Source organism: Muscardinus avellanarius, assembly GCF_963383645.1.
Source record: "Muscardinus avellanarius genome assembly, chromosome: 2".
In the NCBI taxonomy this organism is placed as follows: domain Eukaryota; kingdom Metazoa; phylum Chordata; class Mammalia; order Rodentia; family Gliridae; genus Muscardinus; species Muscardinus avellanarius.
The window spans coordinates 94,689,675-94,715,730 of NC_137787.1; the positions used below are offsets into that span (position 1 = coordinate 94,689,675).

Below are 26,056 nucleotides of genomic sequence, written 5' to 3' on the forward strand. Positions count from 1 at the left end.
CCCAATTTGGCTATGACTGGAAGTCATATAAGAGGGAGATAATAATACTAGATGAAGAAGAGTAAATTGAGGCCAGATTGAGACAAGCCTTGTGAGCTTCGTAATTTGGGATTTATCCTCTGGGTCATAGAGAGCCATCGATTGCATTTAGCTGATAGAATGCTGTTATTAGATTTGACAACAGCATGGAAAATGAAAGACCCTGGAAGGGCAACCAATTTAGAGACTGTTAAAATATTTTAAGAGAAAATGCCTAACGTGATTATAATGGTGGGAATAGGAATACAATGTTAGATTCAGTAGTAATTTAGCAGATAAAAAAAAAAAGAGCTGTGTGCTTAAAATTGCACAAATATTGGGAATTGAGTTATAAATATTAAGTAAACATTAATACTACTATAAATAATTATCTAGGGGTAAATAACTTCCATTTTTATAACTATTGGTTTGCATGCACACACACACGCACGCACGCACACACACACACACACACACACACACACACACACACACACGAACTAAATGTACCAAAATGAGCCTGACTTAGAGATACTCACTGAACCTTTAAACTGTTTTGAGGAGACATACATTAATTTTGATAGCAGTACCAACAAAAGTGCCATTGTAAAAATATGATTAAGCATCATCTTTTATATATTTTTTAACTTCTGATAATTTACCTAGAGGAAAGAATGCAGATGAGTGAAACTCAATCCACCTAGTTTATCTTGAGAAATGAAATAGGTCTAATGAAAGACTTGGAAATTTTAAGATATTCTTCAGATAGAAATGGAATTCAGGAGGCCCAAGATCAAAACTCTGGCAGATTTCATGTCTAGTGAGGGCTCTGTCTGCTTCATGAGTGGTGTCTTCTTGCTGCATCCTCTTAGGGAGCAAAAGAAAAGTAGCACTGGGATCTCTTTTATAATCCCATTTATGAAAGTGGAGTCCTCATGACTTAATCACTTCCCAAAGACCCCACATTTAAAAGCTAGGACAAGCTGGGCATGGTGGCGCACGCTTGTAATCCCAGCATTCAGGAGGCTGAGACCTGGAGGATCACAGTTCGTGGACAGCCTCAGCTACTTAGTGAGAACTTCTGCAACTCAGTGAGACCAGGTTTCAAAATAAAGAATAAAAAATAGGGCAGGGGGTGTAGCTCAAAGGTCGAATGACCATGGGTTCCATCCCCAGACCCGCAAAAAAAAAAAAATAATAATAATAAATAAATAAGAAATAAATAAAAGTATAAAAGCTAGGACATAGTGTATTCGTATTTCTAATAGTGTATTCATATTTCTAATAGAATTTTGGAGGGGCAATATTCAAACCAAGCACCCTACTTCAGTGGGATAGTTTGCTGATTCCAAACTAACTATATCTGATGCATATAAAAGAACTTTAAATATTATTTGGAATTTCATGTCACAAAATTTATAAAATTTGACATCTTTTGTAAGTGATTTTATGCATTCTCAAAAGTACAGCTTTCTCTGAATAAATTGTCTATATAACACAAGTTATAATTATCTACTCAGAAAAACCTCAGCAATAACTCTGCATCTCTCCCCTATCTTACAGGTTCTGTTTTCCAATTAATGAAAAAAATAAACACTAGAAAATTATATTTAGACAAACATTTCATTCTGGCTACTTGCTTCAAAGTATATAAATTCAGCTGGGTGTAGTGGCACACACTTGTAATCCCCATGCTTGGGAGGCAGAGAGTAGGATCGCGCAGGTTCGAAGCCAGCCACGCGACCCTGTTTCCAAATAAAAATATAAAATAGGTCTTGGAGTGTATCCCCGACATAGAAGGGTTTCTAGGAACCCCAGTACCACCTAAAACAAAAATTAAAGTATATAAATTCAGATTTGTTCTTATTTTCTTTTTTTTGTGCATTGAACTTGAGATATCTTAAACAGATAGTATCTTGGCAAATAAAAGACTAAAAGTACTGGGTGAATTGTAATAACAAAAGAAAAAGCTAAGTAAAAGACAATTTGACCTTGAGATTCTGAATATTATTTCTACAATATATTTCATCATATCACTAAATGATCTAACCTGGTATTAAATAACTGGTTATATACCAATTTTATCCAACATAATGAAAAAATTTATACCCACAACTCCTGGGATATTTTGGAAGAGTCTTATTTGGGTGTGATATTAAACTATGGTTAATCACTGAACTTTCTTTTATATTTTGGACAAATTGTTTAAGGGACCATGCAATTATGTTAACTATGGCCCTTCATTTAAAGAATCAACTGTGTCTATAAATGTTCAGTATTAAAGTGTCAGTATTATAGTCTAACTCTGTTGTTAGTTTATTGCTCTGAGAATCCTTGTGTTGTGAGGAGGTAGGCTGTTTGGGTTTTAAAATCCTAATCATAGCCCATGCAATGAGTCTTATTCATGTTGGGAAAGGAATCCAGATCTCAGCATGTTACTGCTAAAATAGCATAAAATATATTTAAAGAGTTCTTTTCTGAAGAGGAAAAAACACTTGAAAAAAAGGAGAAAGAAAATATTTTGTGTTCTTATATCTTAAACTTTAATAGCTGATTTATTGGAGTCTTTAGAAAATTTAAATATCCACTGAATCTCACCAGGAAAGAAAGCAAATCTAATGAGCACCCCCCTAGTATTTCATACTCTCAAATATTTCATTCTTGAATAGATATTGCATTTTAGTACTTTTGGGAAAAAAAAATCCCTTTCTTTCACAGTCCATTACAAATAGTAGACTTCACACACTATTCTGTGCCAATGGTGTTGATGTGCTAATGTTTACAATACAATAAAAGTTAATGAAAGGAAGCAAAATGCAATTCAGTTACAATAGAAATGTTCCTGAACCAGTAAAATAAATTGAAATTAATGGCCATTTCTAAAAATTCTTGGAATTTCAATCATGTCTTTTAGTTTTTTCTCTTGAGTAGTAGGATATGTTTCATTAAATTACATTTGTGTTTAAATAGGTTATATGTTTGCTAATGAAATATGAGCTTTACATAGCTAAAAAGTTAGCTGTAAATTATTACTCTAGTTAGAATTTTTAGACATTTTTAACAACCTTATTTATTTCAAATATGAAGTTGTAAAATAGGTGCAGATGGTGATTAGATTAGTGATCTGAGGACTTAGCTAAAGTCTAGTTATTCCCTAATAGGTAAATTACTTGCCACACTATTTTTCAGTGTTTTTAACTCTAGAATAGGTCTTCAATACATTTCTTCTTTCCCTTCCTTTCTTCCTCCCTTTCTTCCATCCATCCTTCCTTCCTTCCTTTCTTCTTTCTCCCCTTTATCTTTCTTTTCCCTTTTGCTTCTGTCTTTCTTCATTTATTTGGTACTACTGGAGATTTAATCCAAGGAATTTTACTCCTGAGCCACATTCTCAGCCTGCTCTTATTTTTTATTTTGAGATACAGTCTCGCTAAGTTGCCAAGGCTGGCCTCAAACTTGTGATTCTTTTGCTTTAACCTCCCAATTACTGGGATTACAACCAATGTGTGTCACATCTAGTTCATAAAATTTTATATTACTTCACATTAATTAACAGGATTATTCTATTTATTTAGTTGTTAAATTATTAAAATAACCAAATTTGACTTTCTATTATGTTAATTTAAAAATAGATGACAGGAGGAAAGGACTGAATTGTATTAAATCTGATATTTATAATATTTAAATACAGTAAATATTTGAGGCAAGAAGATAGACAAAAGGATTCAAGAAATACTAGAAAAAAAAAAGATGAACTATGAATCTCCTAGGCCTTTTAATCTTGGCTTCAGCCTACAAAAGATCTTTAAATACTTAGATTTATAAATTATAAATTATAAACATTATAAATTATAAATTAGAAACATTTCAAAAACTTACATAGTTAACTATCCCCTAGTTAACATCCCCTAGTAGTTAACCTAGTTAATCCCCTAGTAGTATAACATAGTGTAGTTATACTACACTATGTAAAGACATAATTTTAACTTGGACTGATCATTCAGTATTAAAATATGGTAGCTCCAGCAGGGCGTGGAGACTCATGCCTATAATCCCAGTGCTTTGGAGGCTGACTGTCTTCCACTCTCTGGCACTAAAACACTTTCTACTTCATTCTCATTTTAACCATATCCCTGCCTATACAGTTTTGTAATATTTTTAAAATTTCACCTTGTTTTCAGTGCTCACCATTTTCCTTTGTTTGAGCTCTGCCTTTTTTGTTTTCACATTCAGTTACTTTAGTCATTCTCTAGAATGTCTGTCTGCAAAGATATCAGAGAAGATTGTAAATGTTAGGGTCTCAGAATAAAAGATTAGTGAGCACCCTGATCTCTTTTGAAGACAGATGGTGTTTTAACTAGGCTAAATACTTACTGTCATATTGTCATTGATGATTTTGTGATTTAAGGAGATATCTATGATATGAACAATAGAAGAAATATCTTTTAATTGAGTGTCTAGTTTTTCTTCCTCTGATTGACTGTTCTATATGCTGAAGTCTGATTTTTTTGTGAATTATGGCCTTAGTCAATATTCTTATTGATATAATCCAAAAAACCCTGCCCATGTAACTGAGAGGAAGATTTATTTACTCATAGTTTCTTTGGAGATCTTGAGTTCAGTTCATTTGAGGCCAGGGGCCATGGATCTCAGGATATGGCAACCAAAAGCAGAGACAGAGAGAGCAAGTGAAGCTCGGCTCTCACATTGTGCAGGCCATAAGCAAGAGAGGTAGAGCAGGGGGAGGAGAGAACCATATATAGTCCCCAAGGTTCAGTCCTCAGGGGCCTCTCCTTAGCAACCAAACCCTGTTTCCAACATTGCTACCTTGTTTCCATGAGATGTAGGGGGACACTCTAAATCCAAACCACTATAATTACATAACCCAAGCTCTTTTATCTTTTGGCCTCAAATAGAATTCACTCCATGGGATGCTCTGACAGGATATTAGAAGGTAAACAAAGAGAAAAAGTTGGAATGTTTATCCATCTTCCTTCCGTGTCCAACCACAGTGACTTAGCAGTGGCGGAGTTTATTCACTTATGGCCACTGTTTTTGTAGGGTTATATTTTTTAATCTCATACATTTCCCACCAGCACAAAAAAGAAAAATCAAAAAGAAAGTAACAAACAACTCAACAGTAGACCACTTACCTAAATATAAAAGCAAAGAGAAAAATTCATTTTTTTCTTGTTATTTGTGAGAGGTTGTGAGCTTCTATTTGGTGTAAAGACAACAAAATTTAAAAAATGGAAGAAATAAAGTAACTTTTTAAAAGGCAAACATATAATATTAGATTTAATATGGTTACTAACTTTAAAATCTTAGTAGATTAATCTTCCAAATATACTAAACTACTGTAAGGATTAAGTTGACATTGATAGGTCAAACATTTCTTCCTAAATAATTCATAACTCTTTTATTTCTTTTATTTATTTTCATTTATTTATTTATTTATTTATTTATTTATTTATTTTGCGGGTCTGGTCTGGGGATGCAACCCAGTGGCATTCGACATCCGAGCTACACCCCCTGCCCTATTTTTTTATTCTTTATTTGAAACCAGGTCTCACTGAATTGCAGAGAGCCTCACTAAGTAGCTGAGGCTGTTTGCGAACCATGATCCTCTGGTCTCAGCTTTCTGAATGCTGGGATTACAAGCATACACCACCACGCCCAGCTTGCATAACTCTTCATAACAACTTAATTCTAAATTTTATTTATTTCTTTATCTTGATTCCATCATAAAAATATTTACAGAATTTCATAATTTCATTCTATATATATTTTTAAATTTTGAAAATACTGGTGAAATACTGGTGAAAACACTTCAAAGTCAATAAATTACAGGAACCACTGAACATACAGTAACATTTCAAAATAGCATTTGCATCCTGAACATATGTCTTGAAGGAGAAATAAGGTAAAAAAAAATAGAGCATCACTATGAAATGTCCAAGTACCAAGTTAGTACTAAACGAACTCATGTGAATCCTGCCAGTACACAAATATTGCATTCCCCCAGAACACAATGAGGTTTTATCTCAACAAAAGATGAGAGCTGTGTTTTTGATGCATCTTGTCTTTAAATGTTTAAACTCAGTTATTTAAAAATATAAAATGAGAATGTTATCCAGGAATGTACTTACAGAACATTGTAAATGTTGTCCAAAAATTGGATAATCAAAAGTCTTATAATAGGATAACTCTTAACTGTGAGATAATCCTTAAAGCAGAAGCATGTCCTGGATTGCCATCTTTCAATTCGTTATAATGACCATGAGCCTTAGCAGAGTAGCGTCCTACCTGACTAAAAGGGGAAAAAAAGAACAAAGCAAAACACAGTATTTATTTTTGCCAACTATCAATTTGCTTTTTTTTTTAAAGATAGAGTCTATTAAATAATAATTAGTATCTACTGCTTGAGTGAAATGCTGGAAACAGTACAATAAATAATGTTCTTACGCAGAATCAAAGCCTAAGTACAGTAAGAAGCTTTAAAATGGGCTTAAAATAAATAAGTATAAATAAGTACCTGTTAAACTGCATCCCACACTGCAGTTCTCTTTTTGTCTTTATTGTGTGTTTAATGAACTTGTGTGTTTCATCTGTTAATGAAAGATCCTTTAAATTCACTTTACACGTTTCGCATTTGATTAAGTAAATGCAGTCATATAGGAATACCAGTTGTATTATTTTTCTCTTCAAAATAATCACTATCATCATCTTAAGGAAGCATTGACTATTTTGTCCCTACATTCAACCCATCTCAGCATTAGTGAGAGTTTATTAAATGTTCCTCTTATACCATGTTCTTATAATTGGGTCACCTCTACTAGCTGTCAAATTATGTTGCAGTATACCTTGTTGTATATCTATCACAGATGTTTTATACAGATGCATGCACATATAATACATGTAAGCATGTCTGCATATGTAAATATGCATAAATAATGTTAAAATAAATAGATAAGCAAAAATTAAGTCATTTTTTTAAAAAATCAGAGTAAGACAAGTTTCTTGTACAACTTTTGGGCCCTGAACATTTTCTCACTTGATCTCAATGTGTGTTGAACTCTTCATATGTTGATGAAAATAAAAAAAATACATTTATTTATATTCATCATTTAGCAATTCATATATCACTTTTTTGAAAGAAGTTTAAGCAGATAGTCAATTCACTCTTACTGAAGAGATTAAGGTCCCAAAGAGGAAATGGAAGAATTCTGCCAAGTTATGAGATAAATATCAAAAAAGGCATTATGTGAAGCTTTCTCATTTATTTTTATTTCTTTTGTGTTGCATGATTTTCATTGGTGTTGCTTGTGATACTAAAGTAACTTGTTCCTAACTTTTTTTTTTTTTTTTGGTGGTACTGGGGTTCCTGGAAGCCCTTCTATCTCCGGACTACACTCCCAGACCTATTTTTATATTTTTATTTTGGAAACAGGGTCTCCTAAGCCAGCGCGCGCGCGTTGTTCCTAACTTTTAAAAGACCAGATAAATGGAGCCAGGACAGTATTAGTTGTATGGGTTTAAGTTTGTCCTTGTGAATGTTACTTGCTATTTTTGCCTTGCTTTTTCTAGAAAATACTCCAGTGGTTGTATTTGATATTGTTTAGGAAGGAAGCACATTTTCCAAATTACCAGAACTGGAGTAGGCTTATAAAGCTACTGGTGGCAGTTATTCTTTGCTGTCAATGTCAAACAAGAGATTTGAGAAAACAAATGGCTACTTTGGGCATAAACTAAGTTTCTTACCTTTGACGTTAGTTTTCTGCCTACTCTGTGCATTCACCTATGTGTTGTCTTCCTTTTAAAATAAGAGTTCACTTTTCTGATCCATATATATATATTTATATATATATATAATATATATATTATATATATAATATATATATATAATCTTGCATATATATATTTATTTATTTATTTATTTTTTGTGGTACAGGGGTTCCTGGAAGCCCTTCTACCTCCGAGCTACACTCCCAGACCTATTTTTACATTTTTACATTTTTATTTGGAAACAGGGTCTCCTAAGCGAGTGCGCGCGGCTGGCTTCAAACCTGCGCGATCCTCCTGTCTCTGCCTCCCAAGCGCGGGGATTACAAGCGTGCGCCACCATGCCCGGCCCCATATATTTTTGATCCCCTTAAATATGAGTTTACTTTTTTGGGTCCCCATAAACCATTAAGCTAGTAAGTGAAGTGGCTGATTCACCCAATAGCCAGAGAAGCTGACTCAGGTTCTAATGCCAATATTTCCATTTGCTACATTTTTGTACTTTTCTTTAAACAAGTTTAGCTTTCTCATCTCCAAAGTGAAATATCTTACCACACAGTTAGGGTTTTGAGAATATTAAATTAATTAAGGTGCATAAAGCAGATATTTTGTACCTTAATAGTGCAAGGTTTCTCAACCTTAAAACTATGGATATTTGGACATGATAATTTTTTGTTATGGGTTACAATTGCCTCCCCACCCATGGAGAAACACTGACCTAGTTCTGAAGTGCCCACATGCTTAATAAATATCAATTATAGTTACTGCTAATTAAAAAGTCTGTACTACTTTTGAAATGTTAATTGGCAAATTCTTACAATAACCACTTTTTTTCACAGACTAATTGAATCTCTCATGAATTGAGAACTTAAGAAGCAATAATCACATTTTAGCCCATATTTTAGAATGTAGTTACTTACTTTGCATCTAAAGATATCTAATTTAAATATTTCTGAGCCTTTAAAAATTTCCGTAGTTTTTTAAATTTTCTAATTTACATATTGAGGTTAAAGACTCCATCATCCATTACCATGATTCACCAAATTTTTGCCACATTTATTTTATCTTTCTGGGATGAATTTATAAAGCCAAAAGGAAAGGATGGGAATAGTTTTAAGAAATGTAAGCATGATTAGTTATGGCAAAGTTTTATTCTTTATTCAATTACAGTTATCATTTTAGTTTACTCCATGTTTATAGGATTACACAGATGACTAAGCTGTGTGTACATATGGATTTTTACATCAAAAGTTAAAACATCTCAAGTGTGTATATCTGAATTTTGTTGATTTGCTACATCTTTCATATGCATATTAACCAGCTTAAGATGGATTTCTGGCTAGAAACTATTTTACCAATGATAACCAGTGACTTAGCATATCATCTATTTTGAGTATTCCCATTATATTTATTTTTATTTCTTCTGAATCACAGTGAATTTTCTAATCACATTTGGCCTATCTTATTAAACATAAAAACCAGCAGAATTAAAATGAGTTTCCCTAGAATTTTAAAAATGACTTAATAAACATCCCAAAAATCAAAGTGAGCTGTATTTGAAATTATGAAAGTCTTTCAGTTGCTACCAAACAGTCATATGCCAAACAGTAAATCTGTTATGAAAACTCTTTTAATAAAAGTGTGTACTAGTGCTCTATTACTATATTTTATAAATTAACTTTTTGAACTAAGTACAACTGAAAAATAATATAAAAAATGTTTTAGAATGTTTGTACATATTTGAAAATTTCTGTTTTATACATTTTGTTATTAAAATAATTTTGAGAAACCAGAAGGGCAAAATAAATTCTATAGATGCTTAAAATTATTTTACCACTAAACAACAACTAGAGTTTTAGATATTATTTGCCTGAATAGACCCTGGAATCTCTTGAAGGAAAAACTCAATCTATTGTTTATATTTAAACTCACTCCTATTACAAAGATATAGGTACAGAACAATTTTAAACAAAATAGTTTTATAACTATTATATCTGTGTAATACACCTGCCATACTTTCCCTTTAACCTGAACTCATCTTGCAAATAAAAATGCTTACAAAATCTCAGTGGCTAAACTGGTTTATAGTAGTTTCCATAGCTATTTCCAGGGAGCAGACACACTGATACTTGATATATAATTTAATTACCTTACTCGTGGGAGAGAACTGGTCAATGACCTTTAGATGTAAAGATTTAAGCTAAAAAACACCTGGATGGAGATTACATATAAATGTGTATATCTCCCAGTTTTAAATGTTGGATATTATTTGTTTTTGGTGAAGCAGCCTTTCTCTAATGGTGAGCAGGATCACATTCATTTTCTTCCCCGTGGTTGAACCAAGCAAATTCTGAGCCAAGTGAACTCCTGTGCACAATTTTGCCTTCTCTTAACTGGTAATAAAGAACCTTGCTGGCCTGACAGGTTGTCACAGCAATTATTCACATGAAGTTCTATAGCAGTTGTATCTGTCAGCCCATGTTGTATTGAATATTTTAACTGGCAGTCTTCCAAGACTGAGCATTAATCTTACCATCTCCTATTACAGTCCCTAATCAAGATATTCCAGGGGTGATTGCACTAACATTGTTTGAAGACTACATCTACTGGACTGATGGGAAAACCAAGTCACTCAGCCGTGCCCATAAAACCTCGGGAGCAGACAGACTCTCACTGATTAACTCATGGCATGCCATCACAGATATCCAGGTGTATCATTCTTATAGACAACCCGATGGTAATTATTCTTTCCATGATTTCCATAAGTGCATCAACATCTATCAGTAACATTCCATTTTTTATTCTTTCAAGGTTAAGTGTAATTTTGTTTTTGAAAAAGATGACCAGATTTCATTCTTTAGCATTATTTTAGACAATGAATCCACTTGATATCAAGTACTGCTATTAAGGGATTTGATTAGCAGCTCGGTAATAGTATCAAGAGTTACTGATTTGTTCAAATAATGTTAAGCTAAAATGACAATACAGAGTCAGAGAAGTGACTATTACATTCTTGAAATAATTTGTTTACAACAGAGTTATAGAAATTTTAGTTTTTAGGATGCAGGTTAGGAGTTATTTTTAAGAGCTCTAGGGTTCTGAATATGACAACTATATTGAATTTGCTTAAGCTTATGTCTAATAGGAGTTTTTCCAGGACTCGTGGAATAAAGGCTCAATAATTTTACTAAAAACACCTATCTAGCCTAGAAACCAAAGTCCCTATACTGTTACAGATTGTCGTTTCACTTTTCTATTTGACATTTATATTTCTAAACATATGTATGTTATCATTGAAAATGCTTTTAATCTGTTTATTATTGATGAGCAATTTTTCTACTAATCTCATTTTACAGAAATAATTCATAAAAATAATAAATAATAAAATTTTCATTAAAATGAGAACATTTGTGATAAGTGAACATATACTGTTCATGAATTCTTAAATATCAAGATTTATTCAAGTACAAATTAGGAAGGTTAAATGTCATCTCTAATAATACGTTATAAAATGCTTCTCGATTATTTATTTTTTGTTGTTGTTGTTTCTTTTTTATTTGTAGTCTCCAAACATATCTGCACGATAAATAATGGTGGTTGCAGCCATTTGTGCCTGCTAGCCCCTGGGAAGACCCACACCTGTGCCTGTCCCACCAACTTTTATCTTGCAGCTGATAATAGGACCTGTCTATCCAACTGCACAGCTAGTCAGGTGAGTGGGCATCTGGAAACCATCTCATGAGATGTATGGGCAAGTCATTATGAAGGTTTTGTCAAAGTTTGCTTATGTCCTTAAACCATGTTAAAAACATTGAATTTTGTCATTGTTGTTTAGAATGAAATGAACATTCATTCCATATATTGTAGAGGTCACAGAAAAAGAGCAAGGCAATTTAATGCATATTCTTAAAGTGCGATTTTAGGCCTTAAGGTATAGAGGCCAAAATAAATAAAACAAAACAACAATAAAAAATTCTCACTCAGATGCACACAGAATAATGGTTAAAATTTTAAATTGGCATAGAAGCATATCAGAGAGATTATAGAGTTGAAGAAGGCAAGGAGATGAAACAGGGTGGTCTTCAAGGCGTGCAAATAAGTAAATCTATTTATATATTCTGCATCAACATCAATATAGCCTCCACTCCCTCAATGACAGTGATAGAGAAAAAATTAACTGGATAAAAAGTAAGACATTAAATTTTTCTTAGAGTGGGATTGAGTTCAAAGTAAAATTGTTAATACTAGTTCACACTGCTTCTAGATTAGAACCATGAGTCTCACATATGAAAAAAATTATTTTATTTTCTTTTATTTTTTATATTTTCTTTTATTATTATGTGGATCATACTGAAATTGGCATACATTCACACAGTGTTTGGTGCTCTAGCCCCCACCCTGCTTCTTCTTTTCTCCCTCCCAATAATGAGTGTCCAAGTTGACAATGCTAAGTTCACACTTCTACACATATTCGAATGTAGCTCCTCCATTAATTAATCTCAATAAAAGAGTTGAGACTTTTTCCAGGGAGTAAAGGCAGACTTCCTGTAATGAGAACCCTGACTCACTTCCTGGTGCCTCACTTTTCTCATTTTTTAAATGGGATGAAAATTGCCTTAGTCTGTTTTCTGCTGATATGTGACAGAATACCACAGTCATATGTCAAGAAATAAAAGTATATTCTCTTAGTTTTGGAGGCTCTGAAGTTTAATATCAAAGAGCTGCATCTGGTGAGAGCTTGGGGATGGGCAGGAAGGAAGGGTTAGTAAGAGAATACAGTGAAAGTTTGCTTTAAAACAAAAGCAGGCACAGTGCCATAGGTTTGTAATCCCAGTACTTACTGGGAAGGCTGCGTCAGGAGGATTGCAGGTTCAGCGTCAACCTCAGCAAGTTAATGAGACCATTTCAAAATAAAAAATAAAAAGGGTTAAAGGTATAATTCAGAGGTTGAACACCTCCATGTTCAATACACAATACAAACAAAACAAAACAAAACTTTCATTTTAAACTGGGTGTGGTGGCGCCTGCTGATAATCTTACTAGTTGGGAGGCTGGAACTGGAGGATTAAAGATTTGAGCAGTCTCAGAAATGTAGCAAAAACTTTAGTAACCTAGTATGATCCTGTTTCGAGACAAAAAATTAAAAAAGAGTGGTAGTTTTATTCAGAAAACCCCTGCATTCGAGCCCCCGTACCCAAAAAAGTAAAAATAAAAAATAAATAACACAGTCACTCCCTTCATTGCTAAGCCACTCTCCAGACAGCTAGCTACATTAATTCCTTTATAAGGATGGAGCCTTTGTGATCTTAATCTTTTAAAAGTCCCACCTACCAAGATTCTCAAGTGACAGATTTCAACATGAGTTTTGGAAGGGACATTCAGGTAATAGCAATCATATCTTCATCCGATTAGGTGGGATAATTCACAATACTTGTTGTATACCATGACCTCCAGTTCAACTGGAATATACTTTAAAATGTACAGATGCAATTATTGCAAGCTGTCGTCAGGAGATTGTGATGTCCAGTGAAATACACAGGTCACAGGCTGCTTTCTTTATAGCTTGTATTCTTCTAATTATAATTCCCTGAGTGTTAAGAATTAAAGTCACTAAGGGGCGTAACATCAGTAACATAATATTCCTAATAGGAGAAATCACATTTCAAGAATCAAATGAAAATAGAGTAAAACCAGATGTGTTCAAACACGGATGAACATCTACAGCAATAAAACACAAGTATGAAGACATTAGCCTTGCACAGAATAAAATTTTTTTCAAAATATTGTATAAGGTAGTCTATAATTACATTCACTCAATGCCAAAACATCTGATCTACCAGTTAAATAAAAATATCCATCATTCTTAAAGTATAATTCAGATAATTAAATTATTTCTCAATTTGATGTAAATGATAAGACTAAAATATTTATAATTTTTCAGATCCCTCCACTAGTGTTAATTATAAAATTTAAAAATAGCAAGACAGAACAAATAAAAATGTAGACTAGCTAGTTTTGTTTTTACTCATACTTCTTTAAACATAAGTTTTTATTTCAATATTTTTGTCTTTGAGAAAATAGCTAATAAGAAACGGCTAACACAACCCATTAGTGGTTCATACTCTTTGGTTTAATGCATCCATTTTACCTCTGATTTTTTTAATAGATGAGAAAGGATAAAACTTATCTACTGTACACTGGAAAAGTCAGTTTATAGAAATACAGTTTTTAGTGAGGTAAATATTTAAATTATGCAAGTGATCTAGGAGGTCCTGATTCATACCAATAACCATTCTAATGAAAATTTTTTAGTTAAATGTATAATTATTGTGGGGGTTTGGTTTATCATCTAGTAATTGCTATCAATGACACGTTCTCAATATGGTATGGATTTTTTTTTAAAGTATCATGGGCATATCACACCAAGAGAATTCTACTGAGATGGAAAGTATGATTTGAGAATTTCATAAAAATTAGGATTATGCCAAATTATCTTAACAAGACTCATTACAAATGTTTACTTTAAACCATTTTAAATGAAAACTTTACTTGTTTTTAAGTAGAGATTCCTCATGTTTGAATATACTTCACTATAGAGATATTTGTATTTTATCCTTCTGCTTATATTAGTAGACAGGTATTTATTAGTTTATAGCTTATTTTTATGGGTGATAATTAAAGTCTACAATTTATTTTAAGAATGTATTAGTTTGGGAGAAAATTTACTATGAAGAATGTCATGTATTTAGCACTAATCTATTTTAAGTTACTGTATTTAAGTATGAAAAAAATGAATACCAGATATGGAATAGAAGAGGTTAGCACACATTTATTTTACACTGGTTTCTTTTAAGTCAAAAACCCATTTATGTTTGTTAAAAATGAAATTCAGAGCATTTATTATATCATATATAATTCCAGCAGTTGGTGATTATTTAAATCAGACATATTTGGTGACATTAAAAATATATATTTTAGCTATTTTCCAATCATAAGTGAGAATACTTTGATGATACTGTGGAGAACTGAAATCCTCATACTAATGTGCTTTGATATACTGTAATGACTGGAAATATTTAATGTTCAGGGCAATTGCTTTCAGATTTAACTTCATATCCCTAGACAATCACTATCTGTAAAGGTAATTTTTTCCCTCTGGTAATTTATGAAAAACCACAACAGACATGACCACAGGCTAAGCAAATATAAGAAAATCAGTTGAACAGTCAGATTTCTCTGTAGATTGCTAATGCAGTATTCTGTCCTACATTGCCCCTAGGAAAAAAATCACTCTCATAGTGAATATATTTCTACCATGAATCAACTCTGTGCTGTCCAGAGGGGTTCAGCAAAAGCAAATATCAAATTCTCTTGTTTAAAGATAATTATAGTCTTTTTAAGTGAATGAACTCCTAAATTGCTAGTTTATTTTCATTATAGATAACTGAACCGAGGCTGTATTTTTATATTCGATATTTTCTTATATGTAACATGCTAAGATGAATGTTCATATCATGTTAGTCATGTGGGAATTTTAATATAAACACTTCAAAAATAACTTTTAGAAAGTTATGCAACTAGTATTTTAATTTTAGATAAGTGTTAGCATACATACCTTTCACTGAATTTCTATTGAAATTAAGAATAAAAGGATTTAATAGTAGCAGAGGAAAATGATTAAATTTATTTATTGCTTGGTTCTAACAATTTACAGTGATCTTTTAATGACAACTACCTCAAATGCATATATTCCCTGTATATAAAGTGTGATTATCTTTAGTTTTTCCTATCTGAAACTTCTAAGAAAGAAATTGGTTTGTGGTCAGTGATCTCTAAGGAATAAATTAAGCTGTTGGGGTCACTGTGTGTGGTTGGACTCTAGTGAAATCAGAAAGAACAGGTTTCTGTGATGTGGCTTAGTGAATGAATTTGAATTCATATGGTCTTTCTTATGAAAATAGTGTGAAACTCTGATGAGAAGCACAGTTCTTGCTCCAGAAAAAGAAGAGTTTCTTTTGAGCCAAATATTAGTGATCAAGGCCTGGGAGAGCAGATTCATATTACCCTAAATAAAATGCTTATCATAGAAGAGATTACATGAACGTCTATAAATCTGAGAAGGAAAGAAAGTCACGAATTGGTACATTTACTAATTACATTGGTGAAGGCTTCAGACAGGTGATCTACAATAGAGCTGGGAAATTTCTTTTATGGATTAAAAATATTATGACATTATTAGCCTTAGAACTGGTGGAAGCTGGAGGTCTGCCTAGTTTAGGAATACATTCCAACAGCCGGGCATGGTGGCTCACACCTGTAATACCAGCATTTGGGAGGCTGAGGCAGGAGGATTGTGGTTTGCAGCCAAGCCTCAGCCACTTAGTGAGGCCCTTTGCAACTCAGTGAGATCCTGTTTCAAAATAAAGAATAAAAATAGGGCTGGGGATGTAGCTCAGAAGTAGAATGTCCCTGGGATCCATCCCCAATACTAAAAAAATAAAAAAGAATACATTCCAAGAGTTTTACCTAGATGTCAGGAGGATTTTAGGTCACATACAGAGGTTCATAGCAATAATTATTAAAAGGGACCAAACGAAGGCCGAGATAACATTGGCTCCCCGCCTGCAGCATTCCATCATCTACAGCCACGATGTTCTAATCAGCCAAGTTCAGTCTGTAGGATCTTCGATATAGATGTGGCTTCTTCAGAGAACTTCTGTTCACACAACTTGTTCAAAATTTTCTCTAGTAACAAGCTGCCTGTGTATTAAGTAGCCTATAGATAAATATTGCTATGCAAAAGTCTTAATCTATTTTATTATTGGTAATCTTCCCTTTTATGGTTAACTTTGAAAGGGAGGAATTAAAAATCTTTTAATTTTTATAAACAATAAAATTATTGTTGTATTACTATTTCTTTAGCCATTTTAAATGGAAAAAATGAGAGAATAAATAAAACGCATTAATAGTTTTTTTGGTGTACTGAGGATGGAATTCAGGGGCATTCTACCTCCGAACTACATCCACAGCCCTACTTTTTATTCTTTATTTTGAAACAGGATCTCACTGAGTTGCAAAGGGCCTTGCTATGTAGCTGAGGCTGTCTGTCTGCATACCGCTGTCCTCTGGTCTTTACCTACTAAATGCTGGGATAACAAGCATGTGCCACCACGGCCAGCTCAGGTTCATATTAATAAATGTTTAGTGAATAAATTTTAGACAACCTCATGGGCTTTATAATAACAATTTTATTTTGTTTCTATTTAAAATTAAATATTGGAAAAAAGACTATTGCAGACTTATTTTTGTGTGTGTGTGTGGTACTGTAGGTAGAACCCAGAGGCTTTCTGCCTCCAGGCTATACGCACAGACCTTTTATATATGTTTTTATTTGGAAACAGGGTCTCACTAAGTTGCTGAAAGCCTCACTAAGTAGCTGAGACGGGCTACGAACCCGTGCGATCCTCCTGTCTCAGCCTCTCAAGTCCGGGAATTACAAGCGTGCGCCACCACGCCCGGCTTGCAGCCTTATCTTAGACCTGTTAAAAAATTATCACAATTTCCCTTTGCCTATCTTAAAATATTTATTAATAATTCTAAAAGTTGAAAGTAGTGCATTGATCTTCACTATCTTAAAAAAAGTATTCTTTAAATTTATGTGGAACATTCTGGCTACAGGTAGAACTTTTATGTTCAGGAGCTTTCTCAGAATCAGACCATGACAGAACTGTCCTCTAGATGATCTTTGGCTCCTCATTTGATGGCTAAAGAGCACAAGCTCAGAAAATGTTTACTATATTGCGCAAGATATTTAATGAGATACAGTTCAATTGAATTGATACAAATTAATTAAATTATTTCTTCTTGTCTCTTTCTGATATTCCTGATCATATGTAGAACTGTTTAGTGTTAGGCAAACATTTTCTGTGAAGGGTCAGATAGTAGATATTTCAAGATTTTGGGTCACAATGTCTTTTATAGCTACTCAATGGGTTGTAGATAGATAGTAAGTAGACCCTGAGACGAAAAGCACATGTATAAGCATGCTTGTGCTTGTGAGCATTGAAAACCTCAAGAGGTTTTCTTGTTCAGTGAGCTTTCCTGAAAGGTAATTTGTGCTGCTTTATGTGTGTTTATTACATATTGCACAATGCTCTATGATCAATGAACAATGTCATTCAGATTTTCAGCAAGAGAGTGGGCTAGGCTGTGCTGCCCTGCTGATTTTTTTTTTTTTTTTTTTTTTCGGTACTGAGGATTGAACCCAGGGGAATTCTACCTTTGAGCTACAACCCTAGTCCTATTTTTCATGTTTTATTTTGAAACAGGGTCTCACTGAGTTGCAAGGCCTCCCTAAGTAGTAGCTGAGTCTGTCCATGAACTATAATCCTTCTGTCTCAGTCTCACAAATGCTGGGATTACAAGCATGTGCCACCATGTCCAGCTGAATTTTTAAATAATCATTATATATTTGAAAAATTATTTTATTAGTGCACTGCAGTTATAAGTCTAGTGAGGTTCAGTGTGATAAACACACACACACACACACACACACACACACACACAGAGTTTTGTGTATTTCCACATCCCACCTCACTTTTGCCTCCTCCCTCCCCACACTTCATGGTGAGAATGGTAGTGAGTAATACCTTCAACATACTGCCATAGTATTATGTGAACTGTTCCTCCTTTGGCCCTCCCTTTTTCTCTCTCAAACTTTCTTCTCTAACTTCCTTCAGTTACTCTACAGATATCTCTCTACAAAGTCCCTTATGTTTCCTATGTTCTCTCTAGCTTTCACAAATTAGAGAAAATAGACCACCCTTGACTTCCCGAGACTGGCTGATCTCACTTAGTGTAGTGTTTTCCATGTCCATCCATTTTTCTGCAAAGGACATAATTTTGTTCTTTATGGCTAAGTAGAATTCCATGTGTGTATGTATACTCACTGGAGACATGTTGGCTTTTTCAACATTTTCTACCTTTTTATTTTTAAGTTCCGTTGCAAAACTGATAAATGTATCCCATTCTGGTGGAAATGTGACACCGTGGATGACTGTGGTGATGGATCAGACGAACCCGATGACTGTCGTAAGTACATTGACAAATATCCCGATTTTAAATTTAGAGTTTCTTATATTCCAGATGTGGAACACTTAAAGCTATTCCAAAGTTTTTTCTGAAATAAAAAATATACCAATCTTTACAAGTATAACCATAGATGTTGCAATTCTTGGTATGGCTCTGATAACTTAAAATGTTAGATGACACCATCTGCAATTTCTTCCTTTTATGAAATTTGGTTATTTGTAGAATAACTACATTGTTTTATGTAGCAATCAATAGTGTCAAAATTAGCATGTTGATTTAAAATATCACCAAATTGAAAGAAAACAGATGTTTTCAGAATGCTACAATATGACTAAAGTCTTACCTTTTAAATATATATATATATATATATATATATTTATTTCAGCTGGTTGGTCAGTATTAAAAACCTAAAAATTATTTTAAAGTGAGATTTTTTTCTAATACTAATCATTAGTTTGTTGTTAGGCAATTTAATGTATTCTTAGCATTTGCTATAAAGTGATTACCAATTATGCTTTCTGAGTGTGATTGGCATAGGTAGGTGCTGCTGTTTTACTGACCTTTGGTAACTTTGGTGAAAATGGACAGTCAGCAGACTTTTCCTTGATAGCCATTTACAGTTCATTCCACAGGTCACTCCAATACTGTCCTGTCAAGTTGGAGATGCTTGTTGTCAATCATAATAATTCTCTCAATATCCCAGAAGATGGTTGCCATGATTTGGCCTTGACAATTGAGTTCAAGATCAGATCCTTGTATTGAAGAAAAGTATACCGTCTTAGTGAAAGCTACTTTTATCTGTAAAATTTTTCCATCACCCACTTATAAAACTGTTTCAAAGTTTTAAAGTCTCCAGAAAGTGACTTATATGAGCTGATTTCCAGCTCTGATCATCATCAACTATCACACAATAGAAATTGTTTAACATAATTAATTTACATGTTTTTATGTAGTAAGTAATCAATTAAGAGAAGGAAAAAATTCATGTAAGTCATAGTTATTTATTTATGATTTTTATGTTCCTGGAAGATTCACTCTCTTTTTATATTTTAAAATAAAGTTTTTGTTTGTACTCTGATAGACAATATAAACAGAGTAGTATCTATGTGAAACAGGTAAAATATTATGCCTGAGTTATTCATTCATGTATTGAATTAAGAGTAATATTAAAAGAACAAATAATTATTTTGTTGGCTTTATTGAGATTTATATACTAAAGAAAATTATTTCATTCCCCACCATAAAGTAATTATCTTCCCTATGATACAGTAAATGAAATAAATACAACTTCTTTTTGTAGTTTATAGTGATTAACAAGAATGAGCAAATTAATTTAGTCCTTGTATTAGGAAGATGACCTTTATTACCCAGAATTTCTATTTTCTAAGGAAATAACACAATAATGACCTTCAACATAGTTGAAAGAATATAATATTTTTTCTTAAAATGTTTGCAGCTTCTGACCTATAAACTTCAACTAAAATTTAATGTTGTAACCATAGTGGTGTGGAAAATTAACTATAGTCTTATTATAATGAGTTTCTTAGGTTTAGTTATGTTCAGAATATATAGTGGTCCGCAGAGTGCGGTGATGTACACTTGTAATCCTAGTACTCGGAAAGCTGGGACAGGAAGATTGAAGTCTTTCTTACAGCCTCAGCAACAGAAGGCCCTCTGCAACTTAGTGTAAGACCCTATTTCAAAACAAAAAATAAAATAAATCTAAAAGCAAAATTCTGAGGTGCACATACATACAAACACACATGCACACATAATATATGGTAGACAAATATTACTTTAGTTTCTTTTGAGGGGAAAAAGACAACTGATATTTAAGAGCTTCTATAGGATCCTTATCCTGGTTAAATATTGATCTCTACATGCTTTATTTCTTGTTAAATAGTTAAAATTATATATATGGTATAAAACATGATTTTTAAATACATATTCATATATATAAAATAGAAGAGCTAAATCAAACCACGTAACATATTCCTTCCTTACATACCTTTTTTCTTGTGATAACTTGTAAAATGTAGTTTCTTAGCAATTTTCAAGGATACAATATATTGCTATTAACTGTAGTCATGAAGTACAGTATCTCTTGAGGTTATTTCTCCTGTCTTACATTGAGTATTCACTGACAAATATGTCCCCAGTCGTCCTACTCCACGGCCTCTGGTAACTGACATCTTCCTCTGTTTCTTTGAGTTTGACTTTTACATAATATTGAAACCATATAATGTTTGTCTTTCTATACTTGGTTTATTCCACTTAACCTAATGTTTTCCAAGTATTTGAAAGTTTTCAAGAAGGAAAATATTTCCATCTTCATTAACGATGAATAATATCCCATGGCCTATACACAACAAATTTTCTCTGTTCATTCAACTTTTAATGACACCTGAATTGACTTCATTTTTAATTCTATTCTTAACTACCATGATAATGTTGCAGTAAATATTAGAGTATAGATTTTTTATTCTTATTTTATTTTTTAGATACTTATACCTAGTAATGAAATTATTAACCTATAGAGTTTTATGTTTTGTTTTCTTGAGGAATTTGAGTTTTCTATAATGTCTGTCCTATTTTACATTCCTGTCAACAGTGTATCAGAGTTCCTTTGTCTTCACATTTTTTTCCAATACTTAAAATATTTTCTAATAATACTTTTTCTAATAGATGTGGAGTGACATCTTGTATTTTTCATTTTTATTTCCTAGATGATTAGCAGTGCTGAACTTTTCTCTATATATCTTTTGTACTTCTCTTTAGAAATGTCTATTTAAGTTCCGAATCTACTTTTTAATTTGGTCAATTGCTTCTTCTTTTTTTTCAAAATTGTTTTTATTAAAGGCCGGGCATGGTGGCACATGCTTGTAATCCCTGCACTTTTGGAGGCAGAGACAGGAGAATCGTGCAGGTTTGAAGCCAGCCTTGCTGGCTTAAGAGACCTGTTTCCAAATAAAAATATAAAAATAGGTCTGGGAGTGTAGCCCAGAGGTAGAAGGGCTTCCAGGAACCCCAGTACCACACACAAAAAAATTTTTATTAAAATTTTCCTATTCAAACAGCATAAAGAACAAGTTGCTATTTAAAAATTAAGCATTTTCCTATCAGTGGTCATTTACTTCTTAATAATGAGTTGATTTTCCCTGTATACTTGAGGAATTAACTCTTTATCATTAGGGTGGTTTGTAAATATTTCTCTTCATGGACTATCTTTTCATTCTGTTGTTTTGTTTTGTTTTTTTTTTTTTTTTTGGTCATGCAAAAGCATCTCAGTTTGATAAAATTCTTTTGTCTATTTTTGCTTATGTTATCTATGCTTCTAAGATCTGCCATCCTTTCAAAAACTAAACAGTCATTGTTTAGTCCAATATCATAGAGATTTCCCCTTATGTTGTACTCTAGTAGTCCTTCATGCTTTACTGATGGCATTATCTTCAGAAACTGTAGAATATAAACTATTACTTAAAGTTGCTGAATGAGTAGCTTTGAACATCTTTTGGAATGAAACTTTGAAAGTCATGATGAAATAGAAAATGACATGAATCTATTCAATGTTTAGATTTTTTGAGAAGCTGCATCATCAAAATGTTTAGTTATTAAGAGTCGGTGACAATATCTGTAACTTCACTGAGAAGATAGGAAAGCTTAGTCCCAGGGTCACATACTTGCAAACTTACATAATGCCATTTACAGATAGGTAGTTAAGAGTGATGCATCATAAATTCCTTGTCATAAAATGTTTGTAATTATGTTTCCTGTGATACTTGAATAAACCAAAGATCATTTTAGACAGAAATAGGCAAGTTACATGGGCTTCCCTATTGTTTGTCAGCCTCTATTTAATAGTTGTCTCCCTTTTTTTGAAAGGCTTGTTTTGGTAGCAAGGGAACGTTCAAGGAAATCACATATAAGACAACAGGAAATGCACATATTCAGAGTATGAAAAAATAATACAAATTAAACATTTATTGTAATCAATAAATTGTATGGATTGGAGGTAAATAGCTTTCAGTGATTTAAAATTATTTTCTATGGAATTAAAGCATACATTATGAGTTTGTTTTTGAAACTTTATAAATTTTTACCCAATACTATAACTAAAATTCATAATTTATTCACTAGGAAAGTCTAAAGTGTCATTTATTAATATTTGATTCACTAATTTGAATTAATAGAGACCATGTTATTAATCTCACAGCCACTGATCAGTAACATACATTAGAATCATTAGTCAAAAAATACGTGTTACATTGCAAGCAACATAATTTGTGAGAAGACTTCAGAGTTGGATCTGAATCCTTATTTCAAATGTGGAACTTGAAAGCTGTACATCCTCAAATGAATTATTAATATCTATGAAACTTAGTTCCCTCATTTATCAAATGGCCTGTGATGCCAAAGTGAGAAAGCTTTAGTGAGATTAAGTTAATAACTAAATATGATAGATTATGGGCTAGTGCCTGATAGAGATAGATTTTATAGATTCTATTTCATTAGCATTTGTATTCCTTATATAACATCAAAATATATAGCAAGCTGGGTGTGGTGGCGCACGCTTGTAATCCCCGAGCTTGGGAGGCAGAGACAGGAGGATCTCACAGGTTTGAAGCCAGCCGCGCTGTTTTAAAAGAACCTGTTTCCAAATAAAAATATAAAATAGGTCTGGGAGTGTAGCCCGGAGGTAAAAGGGCTTCCAGGAATCCCAGTACCAGGCTTCCAGGAACCCCCCAGTATATATATGTGTGTGTGTGTGTGTGTGTGTGTGTGTGTGTGTGTGTGTGTGTAATATATACATATAATATATATATATATATAATGTATAATGTATATATCATTTCAAAGTTGTTTTCTGTAATAGCATGCTTATAATAGGTAAAAACTTTGGCTGGTTCCACAGTTTGGCTATGGCGAATTGTGCAGCTATGAACATAGACACACATGCATTAGTTTGGTAGTTTGGTTTCCTTTCTTTTGGGCAGATATCCAGAAGTGGTATTGCAGCCAAGATGTCCATCAACAGATTACAAAACTGTGGGATATGGGCCGGGCGTGGTGGCGCACACTTGTAATCCCAGCATTTGGGAGGCTGACACCTGGAGGATCGCGGTTTGCGGACAGCCTCAGCTACTTAGTGAGGCCCTCTGCAACTCAGTGAGACCCGGTTTCAAAATTAAAAAAAAGAATAAAAATTAGGGCAGGTTTCAAAATAAAAAAGAATAAAAATTAGGGCAGGGGGTATAGATCGGAGATCAAATGGCCCTGGGTTCCATCCTCAGACCCACAAAAAAAAAAAAAAAAAAAAAAAAAACAATTGAGGTATTTTCGGAGAAATGGATGGATCCTGAGGACATTATGCTAAGTGAGATTAGTCAGTTACAAAAAGTAAGAATTCAGATGCTTTTCCTAATATGTGAAAGCTAGGGTGAATGGAGTCAAAAGAGGAATTCCAGGTGAAAAACGAGATCCTATAGAGGAGCAAATAAGACAACCTAACTGTGGGGATGGGAGGTAGGGGAGGGAAATGCTTTAAAGTGCATGATGTACTTATTCGTATTGAAGTCAACCACTAAACCAAGCATGGGGGGGAGGGATGAGGAAGGAGTGAGGTGGGGACTGGGTGGGGGCTGGCTGGGTGATGTGTATATTTATGCCTACACAAGTTTTTTACCCCATTATGATGTATAAATACAATGTACCAATAAAAAAATTAAATAAAAAATTATAAAATAAAAATAAAAAATTCTGCCACATACACTATTTTTTGCTTATGTATAATAATAACAGAACAACAAGATCAACAACACAGGAATGGCCATCAGTAAATCTGATTTAAATATGATAGATATAGGAAACATTTACTTTAGGGCTAGAGAATATGCTCTGAAGATAGATACTCGGCAACAAAATAAAAGTGGAATGACTTTTTAAAATATTAAAGCAAAATATTTTATTTCAGTAAATTATATTCTGCAAAATAACCTCTCCCTATCAGTCCATTGAAAGAGGATGCATTTATATACTTTTTACAGCATAATTTTATATTTACATTTTGTTAGTTCCTTCCCCCTTAATATTTGGTTTCTATAGTTTGGGGAGAGGCCTCACTGTTGCTGAGAGCTTAGCTATGTGTCTGAATCTAATGCTGTTTAGATGTCAGATGTTCCTGCTATTTCTCCAGATATGTTTAGTATAGTAATATAACACATATTTTGAACGTTAGCAAAGCTGTGTTCAAGAAGCCATGAGCTGAGGCTGCCAATCCATTCATTATAGCTGTATCTTTTCTCTCCTAGCTGAATTTAAATGTCAGCCAGGCCGATTTCAGTGTGGAACTGGACTCTGTGCTCTGCCAGCTTTCATCTGTGATGGAGAGAATGATTGTGGAGACAATTCTGATGAACTCAACTGTGGTAGGTGATTAAATGCCTAAAGAACATAATTCTGATTCCTAACTAGTTCTGTCTGCACTGATATAAATTCAGACACAGGTCTCAGGTCAGATGGTTTTGTCCCCTGTACTTTAGACACACATGTCTGCCTGTCGGGTCAGTTCAAGTGTACCAAGAATCAGAAATGCATCCCAGTAAACCTCAGATGTAATGGACAAGATGACTGTGGGGATGAGGAAGATGAAAGGGACTGCCGTAAGTCACCTCAGAATCTTCTGTCTTGTGTCATTTTTTGATTACCAACTGAAATTGTTTAAAAAATTTTCTACTAGTGAAGCCATACAGTGTAGAAAAAACAGGATAGCGATTTCAGTTAGACAGTTATTCACACGTGCCAAGTGGGATGGGCTACCTAAGAAGCTTTATATATAATTAGAAAAGTCAAATATGGGTGGTCTTGACACTGATGTAATGACAAGATATGATGAACAAGATGAAAGGTACTTGAGATTGTGAGAAATAAGAACAACACATTCCTATCTACATTATCTCAGGAGAAGCATCAAAAATAGTATGTATAACAAATATTTTATATAGTATTATATTATATAGTATATATAATATAACAAATATTTTGCAGCCAGGTATAGTGGCACACAGCTGTAATTCTAGTACTTGGGAAGCTCAGACAGAAGGAATTGCAGGTTCAAAGACAGCCTAAGCAATATAGTGAGACTCTCAGAAACCTAGCGAAACCGTTTTTC

The 26,056-nt window shown here is 33.3% G+C and overlaps 1 protein-coding gene across 1 annotated transcript in view; it reads left to right on the forward strand.

Moving 5' to 3' along the window:
- The window catches only part of LRP1B (LDL receptor related protein 1B), a 1,956,425-nt gene that overhangs the window by 1,715,034 nt on the left and 215,335 nt on the right, over positions 1-26,056 (forward strand). The window contains exons 61-65 of the mRNA XM_080689945.1: positions 10,346-10,534; positions 11,361-11,509; positions 18,795-18,888; positions 25,197-25,313; positions 25,428-25,547. Of these exons, the coding sequence (XP_080546071.1) occupies positions 10,346-10,534; positions 11,361-11,509; positions 18,795-18,888; positions 25,197-25,313; positions 25,428-25,547 (669 nt within the window). The remainder of the gene's footprint in view (positions 1-10,345; positions 10,535-11,360; positions 11,510-18,794; positions 18,889-25,196; positions 25,314-25,427; positions 25,548-26,056) is intronic.